The following is a 22,756-nucleotide window of genomic DNA, read 5'->3' on the forward strand; positions in this document are numbered from 1 at the left end:
TAGTCATGCTGGCCACATGACCCGGAAGCTGTACGCCGGCTCCCTCGGCCAGTAAAGCGAGATGAGCGCCACAAACCCAGAGTCAGCCACGACTGGACCTAATGGTCAGGGGTCCCTTTATATATGCAAAACAATAATAAAAAACAGAGTGTGTTATAGCATGTGCAGAGTATCGTTTCCCTGCCCGCTCCCGCATCCAGTGGGACTTTCTGCCAGGTCAGTGTGCATGGGGTTGCTCTGTATTCCTATGAACATATCCTCTAGATTCAGTCTGGCAACTCATTTGGCAGAAGACTCAAGCTGCAGGGCTTGATTGCAGCAAGAACTGCTCAGTGTCAGGCCCCTGGATGTGTTTTAGGAAGCAGGGTCAGGCCCAGGAATTTCCCATTCTTGTCGTGTTATTATCCCTCCAATAGAACTTCAAGGCAATACTGTGCACTGAACAGATAATTGAAAATGACAGTTCCCGCTGGACGATTTGCAATCTAAAACATGCAACGTGCGGGGGAAAGAAGTTAAAGCAGCAAATTCTCAAGTGCAGGCACAAAGCTGGGTGAAAGTGGGAACCACAGTGGTAAATACTGGTAGAAGTATACTTGTGAATTATGTATCTTCAAGTGGAGCCATCAACAAAATGTTGCAGTGTGGACTAGTGTTCCTGTTCCGGATGCCAGCCAGCTAGCCATACCATCTTCCAGGGCACCCCATTCCATTGCCCCCCTTCCAATTTCTCCATTCCTTCCCTGTCCCTCAATTCTTAGTTGTCATTCTGTGGCCGCTAAGCATGCTCAGTCTTCCTTCAACTGTCTTGGAGCTTCCTTTTCCCTTGGATTCCCCCCCCCCCTTTAAAAATTTGCTGTACAGTGCTACCTCGGGTTAAGTACTTAATTCGTTCCGGAGGTCTGTACTTAACCTGAAACTGTTCTTAACCTGAAGCACCACTTTAGCTAATGGGGCCTCCCGCTGCTGCCGCCGGAGCACGATTTCTGTTCTCATTCTGAAGCAAAGTTCTTAACCTGAAGCACTATTTCTGGGTTAGCGGAGTCTGTAACCTGAAGCGTATGTAACCTGAAGCGTATCTGACGACTTCCCTCTGTTTAGAGAAGCTCTTTTAAAAAAACGAGAAAAGGAAAACATCATAGAATCATGGAATTGTAGAGTTGGAATCAACCCTGAGGATCATCTTCTAGTTCAACCCCCTGCAATGCAGGAATATGCAGCTGTCCCATACAGAGATTGAAATTGCAACCTTGGCATTATCAGCACCATGCTCTAACCAACTGAGCGATTCATGATATACATGAGTGCTTCTGAACCCACTTTTGCTGCCGAGTACCTAAACCACTGAGCCTAGGGCTTGCTGATCGGAAGGTCGTTTGGTCCCAGCTTCTGCCAACCTAGCAGTTTGAAAGCACGTCAAAGTGCAAGTAGATAAATAGGTACCACTCCGGCGGGAAGGTAAACGGCGTTTCCGTGCGCTGCTCTGATTTCGCCAGAAGCGGCTTAGTCATGCTGGCCACATGACCCGGAAAAACTGTCTGCAGACAAACACCAGTAAAGCGAGATGAGCGCCACAACTGGACTTAACTGTCAAGGGTCCTTTACCTTTTTACCTAGAAGCAGAGCAGCCAGCTCTCATACTTTCAGGAGTAGACTGGAATCCTACCGCTGCCTCTTTCAAGCTAGATACAAGAGTTATGCAATACCCCGTAATGCAAGAGGCAGAGAGGGGAGTAGAAAAGAACGTAAGGCAGCAGGTTGGTGTTGCTGCCCCAGGGTGGGGAATATACAGCTAATTAGTTTCCGTGCTGCAAATCTCTTACATGGGATAAAATTTGTCACAGCGTCCCGGAAGATCCCTCACCCTATAAATAGCTTGTCCCCTTCGGCATTTTTCTCATCACATGCAAGCTTGAGACGGGTGGAGGTGAATGGAAGCACCCAGGAGAGGGTCCAAGACCAGCTCAGCTGTCTCCAAGCCCACCTGCAGTCTCTTTTTGCCTCCCCCCTTGCAATATCGCTTCCCCATGGGAAGTAGGGAATAGTTTCTGTTTGGTACCCTTTGCCAAAACCGACGGCAGGCTCCTCGACTTGGGTTCCCTGTGTATAGATCAGAGAGAAAATGAATCCTGCAGCAAAGCACACAGGCACACTACAGTCTCATGCGGGAAAGGATATTTATCTGGACCTCTCATTGCTGACCCACATCCAGGTTGCTAGGTACAGCCAATACAAATTCCCCAACAAATGCAACCCTTCGTTTGCAGTAGCTATCATGTGATGTGGCCACTCAAAAGGACCACACTTCCTTGCAGACGGCCGTACGAACGTGAGGCAAACCTGCTAGATTCGGCCCAGAGTCTAGTTCTCAATGTGGCCAACAAGGTACCTGTAGGAAACCTGAAACAGTGGCAGACCTTGGGCCTCGAATTTCAGTGGTGCCAAAATTCAGTGCCCCCTGCTTCTCGCGCTCCATTCTACATCATAGGTGCAGTGTCCCTTGCAGCACCCCAAAGCTCCGCACCCAGTGTGCCCAAAACCACTTGTTCTCCCCTAAATCTGCCTCTGCCCAGACAAGAGCACTCTCCACCGTCTTGCCTTGGTAATGGATTGGATGAGAATCAGTAAAGTGAAGCACAATCTGCATAAGACTCAGGCTCCCTTAGAGGGTGGTTTCCAAGATCAGATGGATGGGAGGTTGCCTCTGGAGGAGCGGGTACACAGTTTGGGAGGTACTTCTGAATCAATTGCTGTCGCTTGAGGCTAAGGTGGCCTTGGTGGTGCAGAGTGCCTTCCATCAGATTCAGCTGGTGGCCCAGCTGTACCCTTAACTTCTGTTGTATATGATCTGGTAACCTCTAGGTTAGATCACTGCAAAGTGGGCTGCCTCTGAAGACGGTTTGGAAACTTCAGCTGGTGCAGAATTCAACAACCAATAGGTTTTGAGCATATAACGGCAATCTTAGCCCGACTGCACTGGCTGCCAATTAGTTTCCAGGTCCAATTCAACGTTCTGGTTTTGACCTATGAAGTCTTAAACAGCTCAGGACTGCAGTACATCAGGTACCGTCTCTCCCCATATGAACTGACCCAGACTCTGCAACCATCATCTGAAGCCCTTCTTTGTCTGCTTCCTCCGCAAGAATTGGCCTTTTCTGTGGTGGTTCCCTTTTGTGGAATGCTCTCCCCATGGAGGCTTGCCTGGCGAATTCACACGACAGGGTGTGCTCCCATTGCTCTGCCCCAGCTACTGCCAACCTAGCAGTTTGAAAGCATACCAATGCAAGTAGATAAATAGGTACCGCTGCGGCAGGAAGGTAAACAGCATTTCCGTGCACTCTGGCACTTGTCACGGTGTCCTGTTGTGCCAGAAGCGGTTTAGCCATGCTGGCCACATGACCTGGAAAGCTGTCTGCGGACAAACACCAGCTCCCTCGGCCTGAAAGCAAGATGAGCACCGCAACCCCATAGTCGCCTTTGACTGGACTTAATTGTCCTTTACCTTTACCTCACCCAGTCGCGGGGATTCGAACCGCTGACCTTCTGATTGGCATGCCCAAGAGGCTCAGTGGTTTAGACTACAGTGCCACCTATTTTCATTGGAGAAATGTTGGAGGGTGTAGAGTTTTGTTCCCTCCTCTTTTAAGTAATAGCAGCAGCAGCAAGTTGGCCAAGATGGCAGACTCCTTGAATTTGCTTCAGATGGAGGGGCAGACTCTTCTCCCCTTCCTCTTCTTGCAAAGTGGCTGTCCCTCTTCTACAGAAGCGGCTGCTGCATCACTGCCAGTGCCACCCCTCCTCCTTGGATGGGTGAGGATTCCAGCCAGATCTAGCCTGACAAGCACAGCTGCGGGATCTGTAGCCTGGCTACTATCTCCTTGGCTTTCCGTTGTGCAGCCCCCCATGCTGGGTCATATGAGGGCCCTCAGCTGTTCTCGCTGAGTGGAGACAGCAACTGGGGTGGGGTGCAGGGAGGCCGGGACGCAAACATTTCATTAACCGAGCGCATGGCATTTAATCTCCCTAAATGAGTCACGGTCTCAGGAGCCAAAGCTGGAGCCAGTTTTGCCCCTTGCTCCTCCCCTCCAAGAGTGACGCTGCATCAAGGGTTCTCAAATGATGTCAGCCAACCTCTGCAGGAAGCACCGGGTCAGCCTCCCACTCCCACTGGTGCAAGTACAACGCAGCCAAAACAACAGTGTCAAAAATGCATTCATTTAGCAATTTAGTCCCTGTTTAAGTTTTATACTCCTGCTCCTTGGCATCTCTGACTCTTTCTGTTCCCCAAGGGCTCCAGTCTCCTTTCTTCCCTGCATCCTTGCAGAGCACCCTACTGACTGCTAAAATCTGGCATGATCTGTTCTTTCTAAGGCAAATAATTCTCTGCAGAGACTGTCTTGCTATCATTCCGTGGTGGACTCTTGCCCCTCAGCAGTTAGACTGTTTGTGAACATTCTGTGACTTACAATGGATGTGTCTTGGGAAAAGATGGATTCAGCTCTTAGCTGCTGCTGCCGCTTTAACTTCCTCTGTCCCCCAAGTACCCAAAGCTATCATCCGTTTCTTTCCTGTCAATTGCATAGAGGTCCTATGTAAGGTTTCCTCCTCGTTCCGACTTCTCTTTTCTGTAGCTTCTTCCCTAGCTCCTTCAGCTTTCCCTAGCTCCTTCCCTTCCTCTTCAGCTTTATGGCTCCTTTGCCCCTCGTTCCCTCTACTTCCTGCTTTTCACCCCACTACCTGACACCCCACTACTTCCTTAGCCCCCTCAAAACAACAGCTATTGCTATTTATGGTAAAAACGTGTGCCTGCGACGGCTTTTGACAAACTTCAAACAGCAGCATCGTGTGCTTGCAACACCATGAGGCGGATTACATTTCTGGCACACCTCTACAAAATGATGCACAAATAATGCAACCCCATGCAGACACTGACTAAGATTCTATAGAGAGGACTGGAAAGAGGAGGTGTGACTCCGGATGCGAGGCCATGAAATAGAAGCAAGGTGTGAATCATCTTCTTTTCCGACACCCAGCATAAAACGCTGAAACTAATTTGCAGCGTGTATAACTATTTGCCTGGCGTATAGAGGGTTTCAAAGAACTGAAGTGAATAGGAAATAGCTTACATCATGAGTGAGCTGGAGGCATACCCATGCTCAACATTTATGAATAGCACAAATATGTTTTCCCAACATAGCATATGACTTGACCTGGAAAGCTCAAAGCCACATGATTTGCAGACAGCAAAGTCTATAAAATTGGTGTAAGGAAACTATAACCAATAAAAGATATGTCATCAGATGTATTGGAGAGGGCATCCTGCTCAGTCTTTTGCAAGAGCTCGGTTCAACTGCAATTCATTTAAAGCACATTCTGCAAGAGCTGGGCTGCTCCCAGCAAAAGCCCAGGTTTCTGGAAATCAACGAGGTAAGACACACTTTGCAATGAGGTTCCTCCACTGGAAGCATAAAACTTACTGCTCTGCCTTAGAATATAGTAAGAGATGTGTCTGCGTGTCTTTAAAACACTGAGAAGCAGGAGCTGAATTAATGCATCTGGCAAATCCAGCCTAAGACGACTTCCTGGTTCTGCACTATGGAAATACAACATGAATGAGGAGCAGGGAATGATATCGAATGAGAAATCTGCTAGGATGATGGCCTTTTTCTCTTAGCAGAGAGTTCCAGCCCAACAACACAGATGCAAAGATGCATGCCTTATAATTTCCAGATCAGGAAAAGTCGTTTTGTGCATGTTCAGAGGCTCGCCATCTGACTAGCTTTTTCAGGGAAGTACAATCCAAGCCTGATACTGAAAGCAGGTCTGAGGTTGAGTCCCGTGGCTCAAATTCCATACTGCTTAGAGGCACTCCTCCTTCCATTATCACCACACACGTTCCAGAGGTCACATACTTGTGCTGAGCCCTGGTTAGTCCTCACTGAGTATTCTGGGGTGGGTTGAGGGGCTGGAACAATGAGACAGTTTTAGGCAACAGGCAACTTGATTCCCCGCTAAAGGAAAGGTAGCATCTATGGTTGACGCCCATTGCTCTGGCAGCAGACTTTCTGAGTTTTCAACAACTTGCATGAGAGGTAGAAGTTCAACCAGTTAAGGATTTACTGACTTGGTGCTGAAGGCGACCCAGGGATGTAAACTGCTTAACCTGCTGAATTTGTGCCTGTCTTTCAGCTGTTTTAGGCGAAGGAACTTAAAACAAAACCAAAAAACAGGCCTCTTGCATTGCAGCAGGGAATTGGCACAAAGCGTTTCCCTCACAGTTTTTGCTGGTGGCGTCTGCTAGCAAGTACCGTTTAGATGTACATGCATAAGATCCAGTTAATGCCTTCTGCTTCTGGTCCTCTGATTTTGGGGGTAGGGGGAGATCTCTCGCTCTCATTCTGCTGCCAAGTGTTAGGTTAGGAAAAGCCGATTGACTAGCTGGTGGGCAAGAGGGTCATAAATCAAATTTTGTCTTGAAGGGTCAAGTTATTCCCCTCCGCCCCAGCCCCAGGTCTTTGATTCCGGGAGCCCCTCTCTCCACCCCCCACCCCACCGCACAGCTACGAACAGCGCGATGGTTTCAATTACGCCCTGAAAGGCAGAGAGGGGGCCTCTTTTCAAGGCAGGCTGGCCTTCTCCTACTCTCAACAAAAGCTTAAGTTACAGGAAAAGGAGAGAGAGAGGGAAAGAAGTTAGAAAAGAAAAAAACAGGCCAGGGTAGAGAAGGGGGAAGGAGGGAAAGAAAGAAAAAAGCAAGCAGGGGGGTTGGGTCAGGGAGAAAATCCCAAAAGAAAAAGAAGAAGAAAGAACAATGGAGAGAAAACTTAGAGGGAGGGGGGAGAAGCAGGATAGAAAAGGCCCTGGTGTTGGGTGCAAATTTCGGACTAGGAGAGAGAAACAGGCCCATTCTTTCCTGAGGACTTTCCGCTGGAGTTTTTATTCAGGACACGTCAAAACTACAGGACAATTTGATGTTATTTATGACCGAGTCTCGGGGTGCAAACAAGACCGGCCCTGTCTCGAAATAAGCTTGGTGGTAGAATTAAATCCATCTACAGGCAAGTTTTACAAATCACCCAGTTCCCCCAAGCAGCCTGTTTCTGCTCCCCCCTCCCCTCAAAATCAAAATTTGGCAGGAAAGCAGCCCAAATTCTTTGCTGCGGAACAGTGTGTGAAAATTCATAATGCACATTGAGTATATTTGCTTATTTCGCACAATGTATTTAATTTGCTTCTGCCCAACACAGGGAAGGCAAAGAGCTCTGGCTGCCCCTCGAAGGGCTGCTCCCTGGCAATCATTCTTTTGGGGTCTTGCCAGTGAGATTCACCCGTCTTGTACACACGCACTGTATACCTCTGCAGCCTTAGAAGCTGCAGAGATGTTTCGTTTTGCTTTTAAAATGAACGCAGAAATTCTTAAGAAGTAGAATTCTGTTGCCAGCACTGATTTCTGCACTTGCATTGGGTGGTTTTGAAATGGTGGAATATGTACAGTTCTAGGTCAGGGTTACCGACCCTTGAAAATACAATGTCCTGGCACGTTGGCAGGGCCTGAGGACACAGCCCAGCAGGTCACTAGGTAAACCCCAATCATAGAATCAAGGGTGGAAAGGATAGCAAACACTCTGTTCGTCTTTCTAAGGTGTGCAGTTATAGCAGGGACCTCAGACATTTGTATGGTACTGCTTGGTGATATCAGACTACTATAGCGCAAACCAACACATTCCATGCTACAACTCTTGTCGCAAGAGAAATGAAAGCACATATACAGCAGACAAGCCAGGTATATGTATCTCACACATATATGCACATGGAACATATACAGTGTTCAGAAGACATCAGACATTCACCCATTTTACAGATGGGGAACTCTGGGGCTTAAGAGTCTCCAGTCTCAAGGGCAACCACGAAATCCATGGCACAGAACTCTCACCCTCTGAGCAGGTCACTCAAGAAAGCAAGCCGAGACACAGAGCCAGCATCTCCAATAGGTCCACCCTAGGGTGTGTGTCTAAAAGTAGGTACAGCGGTACCTCGGGTTACAGACACTTTGGGTTACAGACGCTTTGGGTTACAAACTCCGCTAACCAGGAAGTGGTTGCTTCAGGTTAAGAACTTTGCCCCAGGATAAGAACAGAAATTGTGCACCAGCAGCGCAGCGGCAGCAGGAGGCCCCATTAGCAAAAGCAAGCCTCAGGTTAAGAACCGTTTCAGGTTAAGAATGGACCTCTGGAACGAATTAAGTTCTTAACCCAAGTACCACTGTAGTGAACTCACGTGCATTATTCTCGCACACCTGCCCAACAGTTGAGAATAAGGTGATGCATGCATAGGCATGCAGAAGTTGAATAGGCACACAGAGTAGGAGGAGCTAGGCATGCAGGTTGAGAGCCAATGAAGTAGCCACACTGGCCTCTATGCAAATGTGGTGAAGCCAGTGCAAAGAAGCCTGACGACAACCTAGTGCAAAAATAATATAGAGGGATATGGGAAAGGAATTAAGCACCCAGAAAACATGTATCCCTTTCACAGATGGGATAGAGTGCTTACCTTACCATTCCTCTGCTCTTTCCAGGCATGATCCATGCTTTAAAGCTCCATGTCTGCTTGCCCCCCCCCCCCCACTTTTTTTGCTCCTGAGCTTTCCCCACAAAAAAACCCACGATTTAGCATCCAATTAGAGCAACTATCAATTGGCAGAAAACCTGAGTTGTTGCTCCGGTTGGGTGCTAAAGAGTAGCTTTTAATGGGGAAAGTTCTGGGGCAACTCCCCCCCTACTTTCAGACACAGAGCTTTTAAGCGCAGAGCTGTACCTGGGAAGAATGGCGCAAAAGGTAAGCGTGGATAAGCTGAAAAACAACTTGCCCAAACAAGCAAGTGACCCCAACCAACAACCTGGAAAAACCCAGTGAGGTGGGCACACAGAGGCAGACACACAGAGAACAAAGGGAGGGCACAGTTTCTAAGAAAACATGGAAGAGAATAGCTTGCCCATACATTTTGCCTCCTATCTCAGGTTCTACCAATGCTAGAAGCTTAGGTCACATTCACACCATACATTTAAAACACTGTGGTACCACTTTCCCTGTCACAGAGGTACAGTTCCCATAATTCTTTGACAACTTACCCCTCTTCACTGAGGGTTGTAGATCTGTGAGAGGGACAGGGGTGAAGTAGCTCAGAAAGAGTGACTGGGCCAAAGTCACTCAGAGCACATCATGGCAGTGTGGTGTGTTGGTCAGAGTGTTGGACTAGGGTTCGAATCCCCACTCAGCCACATAGCTCACTGGGTGACTTCAGGCTAGTCACTTCCTCCCAACCTTGCCTACCTCACAGGGTTGTTCAGAGGTTAAAATGGGGTACCACCTTGAGCTCCTTGGAGGAAAGGTGGCATCTTGACGTAATATTAAACTAAATGACTGAGTGGGGGGATTTGAATCTTGGTCTCTCAGAGCCTGGTGCAACAGTCACTGTTACATCAAACCTCCTCAGGAATGCAAACAAGGCAGGAAGAGAGGATTTGGGGAAATGACTCTGCCCACAATGCTCAGGGATGCTGTTCCTCTAAGACAGTGGTGTCCAAACTTTTTTCAAAGAGGGCCAGATTTGATGAAGTGAAGGGCCAACCAAAGCGCCAGATTAAACCAACCAGCGGGCAGGATTAGGCCCCCAAAGTGGAGGCCTAACAAAAACTGCAATGCACACTGTATGGACTGCACATTCAATTCTGGATTAATACTTAAGTATTAACACAACTTGAATTGTTTGAATTATTTACGAGTTTACTATTTTAAAACATTAATTTTTTTATTCATTCAGTAAAACCACTCTTTGGAAGAAAAGAGCAAGCTACAAAAGGGATGATCAAATAAAGGCATGTACAACTTCCCGCAGTTCCAGCACACAAGATGTAGTCCTGGAGGAATGTTCTATAGTGACACTGTCCTATCCAGTACCAAGAGCAGTGTACAGTGGTGCCTCGCAAGACGAAATGAATTCGTTCCGCGAGTTTTTTCGTCTTGCAATTTTTTCGTCTTGTGAAGCACGGTTTCGGAAAAGTTTTGGAAAAGCTTCAAAAATACCAAAGTCTTCAAAACCTCAAAAAAGGCTACCACACCGCGTGCTATGAGTTGCTCCTCGAAGTCAAGTCGCAACTGTATTAACAGTTTTAAGAAAAAGGAAACAAACTTGCAAGACGTTTCCGTCTTGCGAAGCAAGCCCATAGGGAAAATCGTCTTGCGAAGCAACTCAAAAAACCAAAAACCCTTTCGTCTTGCGAGTTTTCCGTCTTGCGAGGCATTCGTCTTGCGAGGTACCACTGTATCTTACTACAATGTATTCCAGGCCCCAGGCAACATGGAGCGTGTGTTCTTGGATACAGGCATCTCTGTGTGAATGCTGAGAGATGAGAGGGCACAACTTGGGGGTCAGAGACATGGCTCTGCAGAAGGTCCCCATCTAGCCATCATTCAAAGAATCTTGTACTTTTAAAGAGTCAGGAAAAACAAAACCCGCATATATTCTGTGACGGAAGCTCTTTCACATAATGTGAACTAGTCGCCAGATGTAATCTGGCATAAATGCTGGAAGGTAAGACTTTGCACCTTGTTGAACTGGGGACAGCTTTGGTTGTAGATACAAGCTAAAAGCAAAAGGGAAGCCCCATGCTGTCAGGAAAGTTTGGGGAAGGGTCATAGCTCAGGAGTAGAGCATCTGTATGAAATCCTGCCGGGCTACTGCTAATATTGAGCTAGATGGAGCAAACGTGGCTCAGCATAAGGCAGCTTCCTATGTTCCTAAAGTGGGCAATAATGGACATGTGCAAAATACTACTGGCATGTCAACCCAGGAAAATAATAAGTCATGAACATGCCTTACCGAGCTTAAAATGTAGTATTTCGGAAGATCCAAAGAATCATGCAAGCTATGCTTACCAGTGATGGTATCATATAAGAGTAGCAAAGCATTTTCCAACAGTCCAATAGATGAAGACAAATCATATGCCTTCAAATGTGGCATCAGAAAAGCCCCTGGCCTGCCTTCATGGGGGGGGGGGGATTCCAAATAGCTTGAAACAAAGCAGGCAATCGGATCTGAGGGAGCCAGGAGAATTCTGGCCCCGGGTCAATTGCTCCAGGGACGAAAGCCCAGCTCTGAGCTGCCTATCTGAGAAAACTTGGAAAGTATGTCTGAGGGAGGGAAGGGAGATAGCAGAAAAGGGAAGGGATTCCTTTTTATGCTTTTAAAAAGGGTCAAGTTGCGGGGAGAAAAATGGCCCCAGATAAAAGGCCCTGGGTCAGGCATGAGAGAGCTAAGAGGGGTTTTGAAATATGACAGAGGAAGAATTACAACGGCCAGGAGATAAGACGCTGAGGGTAAGCGGAGATGGCAGGAGGGGGAGGAGGAGGGAAGAGAGGAGGTTAAGTTGGCAGCGGAGAAGGGGAGAGAGATAAGGGAAGAAAGGGTTAGGGTCAGTTGTTCAGAAAGAAAGGCCACCTCGTGTCAGGAAGGCAGATGGCTTGGTCCTGTTACACATACCACATTCCCCAAAAGCGCAAGGTGGGGGTGGGGAGAAAAGATTCCTTGCAGCAAGAAGGGGAGGGAAAAACAGTATTTTTTGGGTGGTGGCAGTTGAACACACACACACACACACACACACACACACACACACGAAAGGTAGCCTCCCCACAAGGCAGTGATGGCCACCATCATGGGTGGCTTTCAAAGAGGATTAGACAAATTCGTGGAGGTTAAGGCTATCCGTGGGTGCTAGCCAGGACGGCTGTGTTCTCCCTCCACTGTCAGAGGCAGTAGCGTGGTACCTCAGGTTACATACGCTTCAGGTTGCACACTCCACTAACCCAGAAATAGTGCTTCAGGTTAAGAACTTTGCTTCAGGATGAGAACAGCAATCGTGCTCCGGCGGCGCAGCAGCAGCAGGAGGAGGCCCCATTAGCTAAAGTGGTGCTTCAGGTTAAGAACAGTTTCAGGTTAAGAATGGACCTCCAGAACGAATTAAGCACCGTATTTTTCGCTCTATAAGACGCACCAGACCACAAGACGCACCTAGTTTTTGGAGGAGGAAAACAAGAAAAAAAATATATTCAGAAGCCAGAACAGCAAGAGGGATCGCTGCGCAGTGAAAGCAGCGATCCCTCTTGCTGTTCTGGCTTCTGGGATAGCTGCGCAGCCTGCATTCGCTCCATAAGACGCACACACATCTCCCCTTACTTTTTAGGAGGGAAAAAGTGAGTCTTATAGAGCAAAAAATACGGTACTTAACCCGAGGTACCACTGTATTTTATAATGCCAGTCACCGGAAATCGCTGGTGAGTGAATTGCACTGTTGCACCCATGTTCTGCTTGCCTGTTTTCCGTAGGCATCTGGTTGGCCCCTGTGAGAACAGGGTGCTGGACCAGATGGGCCCTTCGCCTGATCCAGCAGGACTCTTCTTATGTGTGATGTACAGATTGAGTCAGGTAGTAGATGACTAGGCCACTGATTGTCCTATGTCGGAATGCAGGGCAGCGAGGATGTGACCCTCTTTAATTCTCCTTGACCTCTTGGTGGCTTTCAGTAGGATGAGCTATGGTATCCTTAGGGACCAGCTTCACTGCAATGACTGTTGGATGGGTTCTAATGAGTAGGAGAGGATACCTTAATTGCAGTTTATCACTCCAGGCAGTGGCGTAGCGTGGGTTGTCAGCACCCGGGGCAAGGCAAGTAATTTGTGCCCCCTAACCTGTGGATTTGCGCCCCCTAACCCTAACCCCCAGATGTTGCGCCCGGTGCACCCAACCCCCCCTGCACCCCCCACGCTACGCCACTGACTCCAGGTATCCATGTGTGAGAGCTGAACAGTTTTTAAAATCCCATCCTTTGTCAGCAAAATTAAAAGCCTAAGAATCAGGCTGCAAAACTCTGTTTTGAGCAAGTCCATTTAACAAAGTACTCTTGGCTTCCCCCTTCTTACCCAGCCTAATAAAGAATCAGGGAACAACTTGGGAAGTAAGTTAAAAAAATATAATTTACTTATAATCGTACACTGGTTCGCAGTAATGGCAGCAGTAAAAGCTATGCAGGCAAAATACCTCTATTTACAGTATAACCAGCTTCAGGCATGCATACCCTCCAACATTTCTCTGATGAAAATAGGGACGTCCCATTCCATAATGATAATTTTACTATTTGTACCCCACATATCTTACTGGATTGCCCCAGCCACTCTGGGCAGCTTCCAACATAACAAAACAACATAACAAAACATTTAACATTTTTTAAAAAACTTCCCTATAAAGTGGTACCTCAGGTTAAGTACTTAATTTGTTCTGGAGGTCCGTTCTTAACCTGAAACTGTTCTTAACCTGAAGCACCACTTTAGCTAATGGGGCCTCCTGCCGCCGCCACGCCGCCGGAGCACAATTTCTGTTCTTATCCTGAAGCAAAGTTCTTAACCTGAGGTACTATTTCTGGGTTAGCGGAGTCTGTAACCTAAAACGTATGTAACCTGAAGCGTATGTAACCTGAGGTACCAGGTTGCCTTCAGATAGCTCAGGGGTTGGAAAACTCCATACCCTCCAACATTTCTCCAATGAAATTTGGGACTTCCTAAGGAAAAGTGGGACATTCCGGGATCAAATAAGAAACCAGGACGGCTTCTCTAAATCAGGGACGTCTCTGGAAAATAGGGACACTTGGGAGGGTGTGGGCATGTGCCTAAGGTTGGATCAAGTGGAGGCATGTTTGAATCCAACACTGGTCAAAGGGAGAGAGAGGGGAACAGGAAGTACTGTATGCTCCTTTCTGTCTAGAAGAGGCAGGGGAAATGACATCACACAGAGCCCTCTCTACCGATTGTATTTCTATTGTCTGAGTATCTGCCTATCAGCAGTACAGCTCTATGGACTTAGCCCCTTCTCATTGTCTTGCCCACCCCCAGGCCTGTGGATGCAGCAATGGCCCTGCTGTCCCATGAAGGGGTGGTGGTGTATGACACCCTAAATTCAAGTTATTTGCAGTAAAATCCTAACCACAGATGCTCAGAAATAAGTACTTTTGAATTCCCGGGTAAGTGGACTGCAGCTTGACTCTGGTTCCAAACCAGTGTCTTAAGTTTATCTTAAGGAACAATTTAAGGAGATTATGTAGTTAATGACCAGCCAGCCTTGCTTGATGATTCCATCTTTCTGTAATGTGAAAATAAACAAAGTTAAAGCATTTCAGTAGAATAAAATAAGACTTCCACACCTTTTCAGTGTCACTTCATCCCAACGTATACAAGAACATGTACATTTGATGCAGGATTTAAACTAAGTATCAAACAGTTGTTTTAATAAATGGTGTTTTCCCCCAGTCCAGCATTCCTTTCCTACCAGAACTGACATAGAAATAAAATTTGCACCCACCCAGCACATCCCATAAGTATGGGAGGATCCCAACATACAATTATAATCAATTAAAATGTAATGAACTTTGCTTTAAGATCTGCTTGTTAATGGCCCCTACATGTTGCATAATTAAGACCTCCTCTGCCAATCCTAAATTTCTCCCTCTCCCCAAACAAACTCTCACAACAACATGTTAAAGAATGTTCTTGCTTTGAGGTGCCATTAAAGAAAAGGGGGCCATAATGCATTTCTTTGTTCATGAAAAGGGGCAATTATAAACAAGGAGCAACCTAGCTATTAAAGGGGTCCCTTTAAGAGGTCTCCCAGCTCACAGAAAGATGGAGGCTTTCAGCTTAGGTGGGGGAGGGAGGAGAGACACTTTCAAGAGGATCTTTCTCTCTTTGGGTGGGGGAAATCTCTATATAATTATTACTGGACCAGCCGATCTCTTTAAAATACATTTGGGAGCTGCACAGAATCCTTCTGTAGACTTTAGCATTCCCCCAAGAGGGAGTAGAGGACTCCACTGGGTAACCATCAGTCTGGCTGTGCAATGCTTGTGAGTGCTCTCAGCATATTTGGAATGGGGTGTGGGTGTGTCTCCCTTTGCTGCTGCTCTCACTGTTGCATCTTACACTGTGTACACATTGCCAGCTTAGAAGGCAGCTAGGTCATTATTCTTCTCAATTCCAATCGAAGCTGGTTTGGGGGGTGGGGGGACACATCAAAGCTCAGTAAAATAAACTATGGATAGCGGCTACCGTCGTACGTACATTGCTTCCCCAAACCAGCAGTGGAAACACACTGGGTGCAGAGTAAATGGGAATGCAAACACAGCCTTAAGTCTTTCCCTTTGCTTTCCTCGCTGCCTGTTTTTGGCCCACCAGTACTGCAAACATATACCGGTACACTGTGATTTACGGTTGTGTGTGTGTGTGTGTGTGTGTGTGTGTGTGAGAGAGAGAGAGAGAGAGAGAGAGAGAGAGAGAGAGAGAGAGAAAACAGAAGGATTCCTTTGCTGGAAAAGACCAAAGCGCCATCTCAGCCAATATATGCTATCTTTCATTTATTTATTACACATCTATCTCCCCCTTTCATCTAAGGCGCTCAAGGTGGTTTACATAGTTCTTCTCTTTCCTCATTTTGTGTTCACAAAAAGAAGGCTCAGGTAGGCTAGGCTGAGAGACTGTGACTGCTCCAGGACAGGGTCACCCTGTGAGCTTCATGGCTGGGTGGGGACTTAGACTCTGATCTTCTGGGTCCCAGTCCAACATCACACTAGCTCTTTCCCTGTTACTTCTATTAAGGAATGACTGCCGCTTGATGGCAGTGCACAGGTTCAACCCCACGTGCTACAAAAAGAGCTGGGGAAGACTCCTTTCTGGAATTCTGGAGAGCTGATGCCAATCAGTGTAGATAAGACTAAGTTAGATGGATGAAGGTGTAAGACAGACTCTTATGTTCCTATCTGATCTGATAATCAAAGGTATACTGCCTTGGAACATAAAAATTCTGTTCTGAGTGATCATGACTTAACAGCTGTTGATCCTCCTCTCCATTGTGGGTTCCACTTGGCTTTCACAGTCCCTCTGTCAAGATGTCTAAAAAGCTATTCCCAGCATCCTGGAGAAGCAAATTCCATGAATTGATTAGGCGTTGTACTTCCTCTCCTTCTAAGGAGTCGGCATAGACAAAACTGATAAATGTTTTTAATACTGTTCTTAGACCTCACTGGGACCTCATGGCGAAAGGCAGTTAAGAAATCTAGATGATGATGATGAAGCCACCAGCAGGCATACCATTTCCTGTCACAGTGCGGCAAGGATGGGAGAACTTATACTTAATTGGTTCAGAAGGTGTCATCTTAAGCCATCATCCGTTATATAGCTGTATCCGTAGATTATGTCAGTTCTCTATGTGCTTTGGAGACCAGAGATGTAACTCGCTTGCTCATCCCCATACATCTTGGGTCCTCTGAAACTTCTCATTAGCAATGCCCCTGCTGGCAGGCCTGTGATGGGCATGGAGTCGGACAACGGGGACTTCTCGTCTAGTGGCTGATGAACCCTGGGGTGCTGATGGAGTAGGTCAAGGTGCGGATTACTGTGGCAAATGCGCAGGAGCTGCTGCAGAGGATGATGGGAAAATGTTTCCTGAAGTGTATTAGAAGATCCCTCAACAACTCCGAGCAGAAATGTGTTCTGATGTGCATGGACCGCTGCATGGATGCCTGGAACACCGTTTCACGGGCCTACAACTCCCAGATGCAGAGGAGATTTGGGGTGGACATACTGCTTCATTTCCAATTAGTGCATGTACCATAGCTTCCTGTTGAAATCCTGTAACTTCACACGACAAATATTCCGGGGTGGGGTGTTGTTGTTTGGTGCCACTTATCGCACAAGGATGCCCCTCCAGATGGCAGTAAGGCTGTAACATTGCGGAAGCACCACAGAACAGCTCATAAAGGGAAATGTGTGAACAGTCCATTATATATCCAGCATGAATGCACTATTATAGTGTCATTAATATGTTGCAGAATGCACTCTCAAAAAAAACAACACCAGTCTGGAGGGGCTTTCAGTATTTTGTGGGAGGGATTCAGTGGCACACCAGAACTGTAGGCTTGCGCATTTCAAATGAATACAAAGCATTCTGGCCCTAGTGCAGCAAATCCACTTGTAAAAAACATAAGGACCTTTTGCAGTTTGACAGGTGAACGGGAAATGCATTGAAAAGCGTGGGATGAACTAATGGCTATGCAGAAGATGCTGGAACACCCTGGAAGCATTTGTTGAGGGCCAGATATAATCTAACTTCCACGTAAGCTTTCGTACAAGCAAATACAGTAGTTCATCTGGAGGGGCCCTACATTTCCCTTTTTGGGTCCATATTAAGCCAAAGTACTTGACTATAATCTAACTTATTTCCATCAAAGCTAAATTGGTTTGCATCTAAGTCCTTTAGCTTAGCTATGAATTGGGCTGCTGTCCAGCTATTCTGCAAATGTAATATTTGGAATTCATGGGGTGCTTCCAGTGTGTCACTATTTTGGGGTGGGATTCAATTGCATACAGGAAAATTCAGACCGCACATTTACACTGAATGAGAGGTCCTGTGCAACAGACTCTCTTCCCAAAAAGATCTGGGATTTTCTGCAGTAAGGGAAGTGATGGTAAAATGTACTGGAATTGTGGGATAATGCTTGGTTAGACATGACATCCTCTAACCTCCCCTGCAAACAGATCCATAATGAATCGCCGTTAAATAACGAATATTATCTAATCTCCCTGCAAAAAAATAAGGATGAATGATTCCTGTGTTGCAGGTGGTTGGACTAGATGACCCTTGAGGTCCCTTCCAACTCTGCAATTCTACGATTCTATGAATGGTCAATAAACAGATTGTCTGGAAGCTTCTATATAGATTCAGAGCCCTTCCAATGCCAGAAAATTCAGTTCTCTGCCTTAAAAGCAGGCTCACCCACCAAACTACAGACAAAAACCAGATCAGTCTTTCATGTGTCAGGAGTGGAGAGCAATTGCCCATCAGAATGGGGACTGCAGAGCAAATGCCATCAGATGATTTGAGCAAGTGAATCGCTCCACACACTTATAGAGGAAAATCATAACTTCCAAAAGTCCCAGGTCTTTGGGGAGAAAGGGAGGAAGTCTTTTGGTCCCCTGAACTAGGATAAACATGAGCCAAATACAGCCACTAGATCTTTTCAATATAAATTTTTTTTGGAGGGGGGGCTGCAACATGGCACCTTCCACTATCTAGAATCACAGGTGGCATTCCGCATGCTGATGCCCCAGCTCCCATTGGCCAATGTGACAAATGATCAGGGTTGGTGGGAGCTGTCCTCAAGCAACATCTGGAGGACCCGGGGGACCCCATTGCTGCTCTAGATTTTGCTCTGAGCCTAAGAAGGGAAGGCAACCCCACCTCCCTCCCAAGACTGAGTACAATCAGACATTGTGTTGGGAAAATATTCCTTTCCAACAAGGTCATGCATTAGGTCTAAACTGAAGGGCTCACTCCCACACCTTGTTCCCAACTTAGTGATATATAGAGCAACAATGTATAACCTAATACAGTGGTACCTCGGGTTAAGAACTTAATTCTTCTGGAGGTCCGTTCTTAACCTGAAACTGTTCTTAACCTGAGGTATCACTTTAGCTAATGGGGCCTCCTGCTGCTGCCGTGCCACCAGAGCACAATTTCTGTTCTCATCCTGAAGCAAAGTTCTTAACCTGAGGTACTATTTCTGGGTTAGCGGAGTCTGTAACCTGAAGTGTCTGTAACCTGAGGTACCACTGTAATACAGACAAGGCTGCCTCTGAGCACCAGCAAAGAGCATTAATTGCCTCCAACTTCCCAAACACCAGGCACAACGTCTGGGTGAAATGGCTGGCTTGAGGTGGTCTCAACCATTTTTTAAAAAAAGTTAATAATGAAATACAGTACCCAGGAAGCAGGGACTTTCATGAACTTTTTTTCCATCTCTTGTGTGGAAATGTGTGGAACTGGAGGCAGGGAGGTTGGCGAGAAAGAAGAGGCAACAGGATGTGGGGATAAACATGCAACTCACTCCGGCAGTTTTCTGTGTGTTTTGACTGGAAATTGTTTGCAGAGAAGGGAGAGGCGGCGCTCTGCACTTTGCCTATTAAGAATCGGAAAGTGGGGAGGGGGGGCCGAGTAGTTGTGCTTGCCCGCACAACCAAGATAATCTGCCTGCTAATAATTATAATTGTGGCGGGAGGTGAATAATCATCATCGAAGGTAAATTATTTCTCCTTAAAAGCAGCCACAGGCTCGTGACTGAGCAGGCGCGGGGGGAGGCGGAGAGAGGAGAGAGAGGTTTTTGGCATCTGATTCGTGATCTCGTTAATTTTTTCCCCCTTCCGCGATTGACCAATCCTGGGAAGGGAGGGAGGGGGGAGGAGGGCTGGTCCCTGATTTTGAATCTGATTGGGCGAGAGGAAATTTTGGGAAGGGGCTTAGGCAGCCAAGGTCTCTTTGATGGCGCTGGGAAGGGGGAAAAGGAAGAGAGGGGGCCGGACTGGAATTGATTAAGTTGGGAGGAGAAAGAGGAGAAGGCTGGGCGAAGCGCAGCTCAGCCCGGGGGCCCTCCTTTGAAACGGACTAATTGGGGAGCGAAGACACAAAGGGACGCGAAAGGCGCTCGGAGAGACGCACAGCAAGGAAGTTTCCCGCTGGGTGAGTGGAGTTGCTCCCCTGGATCTCCCAGGCGGATCCCCCCTCTTCACCCCCCCCCCGCAGAAAACCAACTCGGAAACTTTTGCCAGGACTTGTGTCCCCCGAGGGAGTGACAGATCCCAGCTCGTCCTGGGGAGGAGACGAGGCGATCGGGTGTCGGTGAGAACCGAGGGGGGGAGAGAGCCACCATGCGCCTTGCCGACGCGTCCTTGGCTCGCTGCCTGGCGCCGCCGCCGCCGCCGCTGTTGCTGCTGCTGCTGCTGGGCTCCTGCCGGGCCCAGTTCCATGGGGAGAAGGGCATTTCGATCCCCGACCACGGCTTCTGCCAGCCGATCTCCATCCCTCTGTGCACCGACATTGCCTACAACCAGACGATCATGCCCAACTTGCTGGGGCACACGAGCCAAGAGGACGCTGGTTTGGAGGTGCACCAGTTCTACCCGCTGGTGAAAGTGCAGTGCTCGCCGGAGCTCAAGTTCTTCCTGTGCTCCATGTACGCGCCCGTCTGCACCGTCCTGGAGCAGGCCATCCCGCCCTGCCGCTCCATCTGCGAGCGGGCGCGCCAGGGCTGCGAGGCGCTCATGAACAAGTTCGGCTTCCAGTGGCCCGAGCGGCTGCGCTGCGAGAACTTCCCCCGCCACGGCGCGGAGCAGATCTGCGTGGGGCAAAACCACTCGGAGGAAGGCGGCTCGCCCGCGCTGCTCACCAGCGCCACCCCCATCGCCGGTCAAGGCACGGTGGGCCACCCCCGCTACGCCACCCTGGAGCACCCCTTCCACTGCCCCCGCGTGCTCAAGGTGCCCAGCTACCTCAACTACAAGTTCCTGGGCGAGAAGGACTGTGCTGCGCCCTGCGAGCCGGCCAAGCCCGACGGGCACATGTTCTTCAACCAGGAGGAGATCCGCTTTGCCCGCATCTGGATCCTCATCTGGTCGGTGCTGTGCTGCGCCTCCACCTTCTTCACCGTCACCACCTACCTGGTGGACATGCAGCGCTTCCGCTACCCGGAGAGGCCCATCATCTTCCTCTCGGGCTGCTACACCATGGTGTCCGTGGCGTACATCGCCGGCTTCGTGCTGGAGGAGCGGGTGGTGTGCAACGAGCGCTTCCAGGACGACGGCTACCGCACGGTGGTGCAGGGCACCAAGAAGGAAGGCTGCACCATCCTCTTCATGATGCTCTACTTCTTCAGCATGGCCAGCTCCATCTGGTGGGTCATCCTCTCGCTCACCTGGTTCCTGGCGGCCGGCATGAAGTGGGGCCACGAGGCCATCGAGGCCAACTCACAGTACTTCCACTTGGCCGCCTGGGCCGTGCCGGCCGTCAAGACCATCACCATCCTGGCCATGGGGCAGATTGACGGGGACCTGCTCAGCGGCGTCTGCTTCGTGGGCCTCAACAACATCGACCCCCTGCGCGGCTTCGTGCTGGCGCCGCTCTTCGTCTACCTCTTCATCGGCACCTCCTTCCTGCTGGCGGGCTTCGTCTCCCTCTTCCGCATCCGGACCATCATGAAGCACGGAGGCACCAAGACGGAGAAGCTGGAGCGCCTGATGGTGCGCATCGGCGTCTTCAGCGTGCTCTACACCGTCCCGGCCACCATCGTCATCGCTTGCTACTTCTACGAGCAGGCCTTCCGCGAGCACTGGGAGCGCAGCTGGATTAGCCAGAACTGCAAGAGCCTGGCCATCCCCTGCCCGCTCCAGTACACCCCGCGGATGAACCCCGACTTCACCGTCTACATGATCAAGTATCTCATGACGCTCATCGTGGGCATCACCTCGGGGTTCTGGATCTGGTCGGGCAAAACCCTGCACTCCTGGAGGAAATTCTATACTAGGCTAACTAACAGCAAACACGGGGAGACGACCGTTTGAAAAGGGGGATATCGAGAGCTGGGGGAAGGAGAGAGAGACTTGGTTTGCCGGCCCCAAACTTTGAAACAATTGTGAAAAAAAACAGAGGGCCCCCACCCCGGATGTGCTCTGTGGGGGGTATGGGGTTTTGTTTTGTTTTTGCAGGGAGGGGGAGCCTCTCTCTGGAATTTGGGAAGTCCTGTTGCACAGAGCCGAGACCTTCCTTTTGACAATCTCGAGAGAAAACACGGAGGCACGGGAGGAAAAGAACGAGGGAGAGAGACCGAAGTATTTAAAACTGTCTCCTTTTAATTAAAACTTTTTTTTTTGCTTTAGGTTTTTATTAACTATTAAAGGGTGTCATTTGTAATTAAAATTGTAAATAGCATTTGTAAATTTAATTATATATTTCTATTTAAAAAAAAGAGCGAGAGAGAATGCCAGCAAGGACCCAGAAACATAGGGAGAGGGTCAAAGAAAGGAAATGGTCACCCATATTCTTCTCCCCCCCCCTTTCTTTGGGTACTATATATATTTTCTCCCTTTGCCATACCATCATCACCCCTCCCTCTCCATGGAGCCACGAGGACTGCCTGCTGTTTGGGTTGGCCCCTTAATAGGACATTCTCGCTTAAACTTTTCTGAAGAGCCAGGCTTGGAATTGCTCCCCCACCCCCTGCAAAAACACATCGCCCACCAACTCCCCTTTGGAGACTACAGTTTTTTTGGTAAGGTTCCAGGAAGACTTCTCCCATCTCTCTCATTTTTTCCTCTCCGCTTCTGAAGGTTTGCAAGTAACTTTCTGCATCTATGAAAACACAGTGCCGGTGGGGGTGGGATGTGAGTCCTTTGCTGAAAATTGGGCCCTGGCTGTGCGGATCTCCGTATGGTGATTTCTGCTAAAGAAAGAAATCTGCTGCAAGAAAAGGGTTCCCCTCTCCCTCCTGCCTTAAGCTGCAGAGTTCTTTTTTCTGTTGCATTTGTACATTTCTATTCCCCCCCCCCTTTTAGATGTTTTGTACAAAAGGTGTCTTTTTAAAAACTACATTTCCTGTATTAAACAGACTTGTTCTTTGCAAATTCAGTTTTGAGTTTTTTTCAGAAACAGCAGCAGCTTCAAAAGCAATCTGTTGGCGAGATGTCCCTCAGTCAAATTCTATAAAGCAGTTAAATGCTGCAATGCATACTTCACAGACCAGCACACAATGCCTGCTTGCCAAAGGGATGGATCTGTTTTTTTTTCCTTAAAGAAAGAACCTTTTTAGAAAGGGACACTGGAAAGTGCTTG

General features: G+C 48.2%; 1 protein-coding gene and 1 long non-coding RNA gene across 2 annotated transcripts in view; one reads left to right on the forward strand and one right to left on the reverse strand.

Moving 5' to 3' along the window:
- Positions 1–12,808: 12,808 nt before the first annotated feature.
- Positions 12,809–22,756, reverse strand: part of LOC114583656 (uncharacterized) — a 64,697-nt gene continuing 54,749 nt past the window's right edge. Inside the window, exon 3 of the long non-coding RNA XR_003703562.2 lies at positions 12,809–14,188. This is a non-coding gene — a long non-coding RNA (uncharacterized LOC114583656). The remainder of the gene's footprint in view (positions 14,189–22,756) is intronic.
- FZD2 (frizzled class receptor 2) lies at positions 19,407–22,548 on the forward strand. Its single transcript, XM_028704966.2, has one exon. It carries the CDS (start codon positions 19,801–19,803, stop codon positions 21,487–21,489), a length of 1,689 nt encoding a protein of 562 aa, XP_028560799.2. The 5' UTR covers positions 19,407–19,800; the 3' UTR covers positions 21,490–22,548.

The sequence above is a fragment of the Podarcis muralis genome, chromosome 13, assembly GCF_964188315.1.
Source record: "Podarcis muralis chromosome 13, rPodMur119.hap1.1, whole genome shotgun sequence".
Classification (NCBI taxonomy): Eukaryota; Metazoa; Chordata; class Lepidosauria; order Squamata; family Lacertidae; genus Podarcis; species Podarcis muralis.

Coding starts and splice junctions, on each gene's coding strand:
- FZD2 (XM_028704966.2), top strand. CDS start 19,801: ATGCGCCTTGCCGACGCGTCCTTGGCTCGCTGCCTGGCGCCGCCGCCG.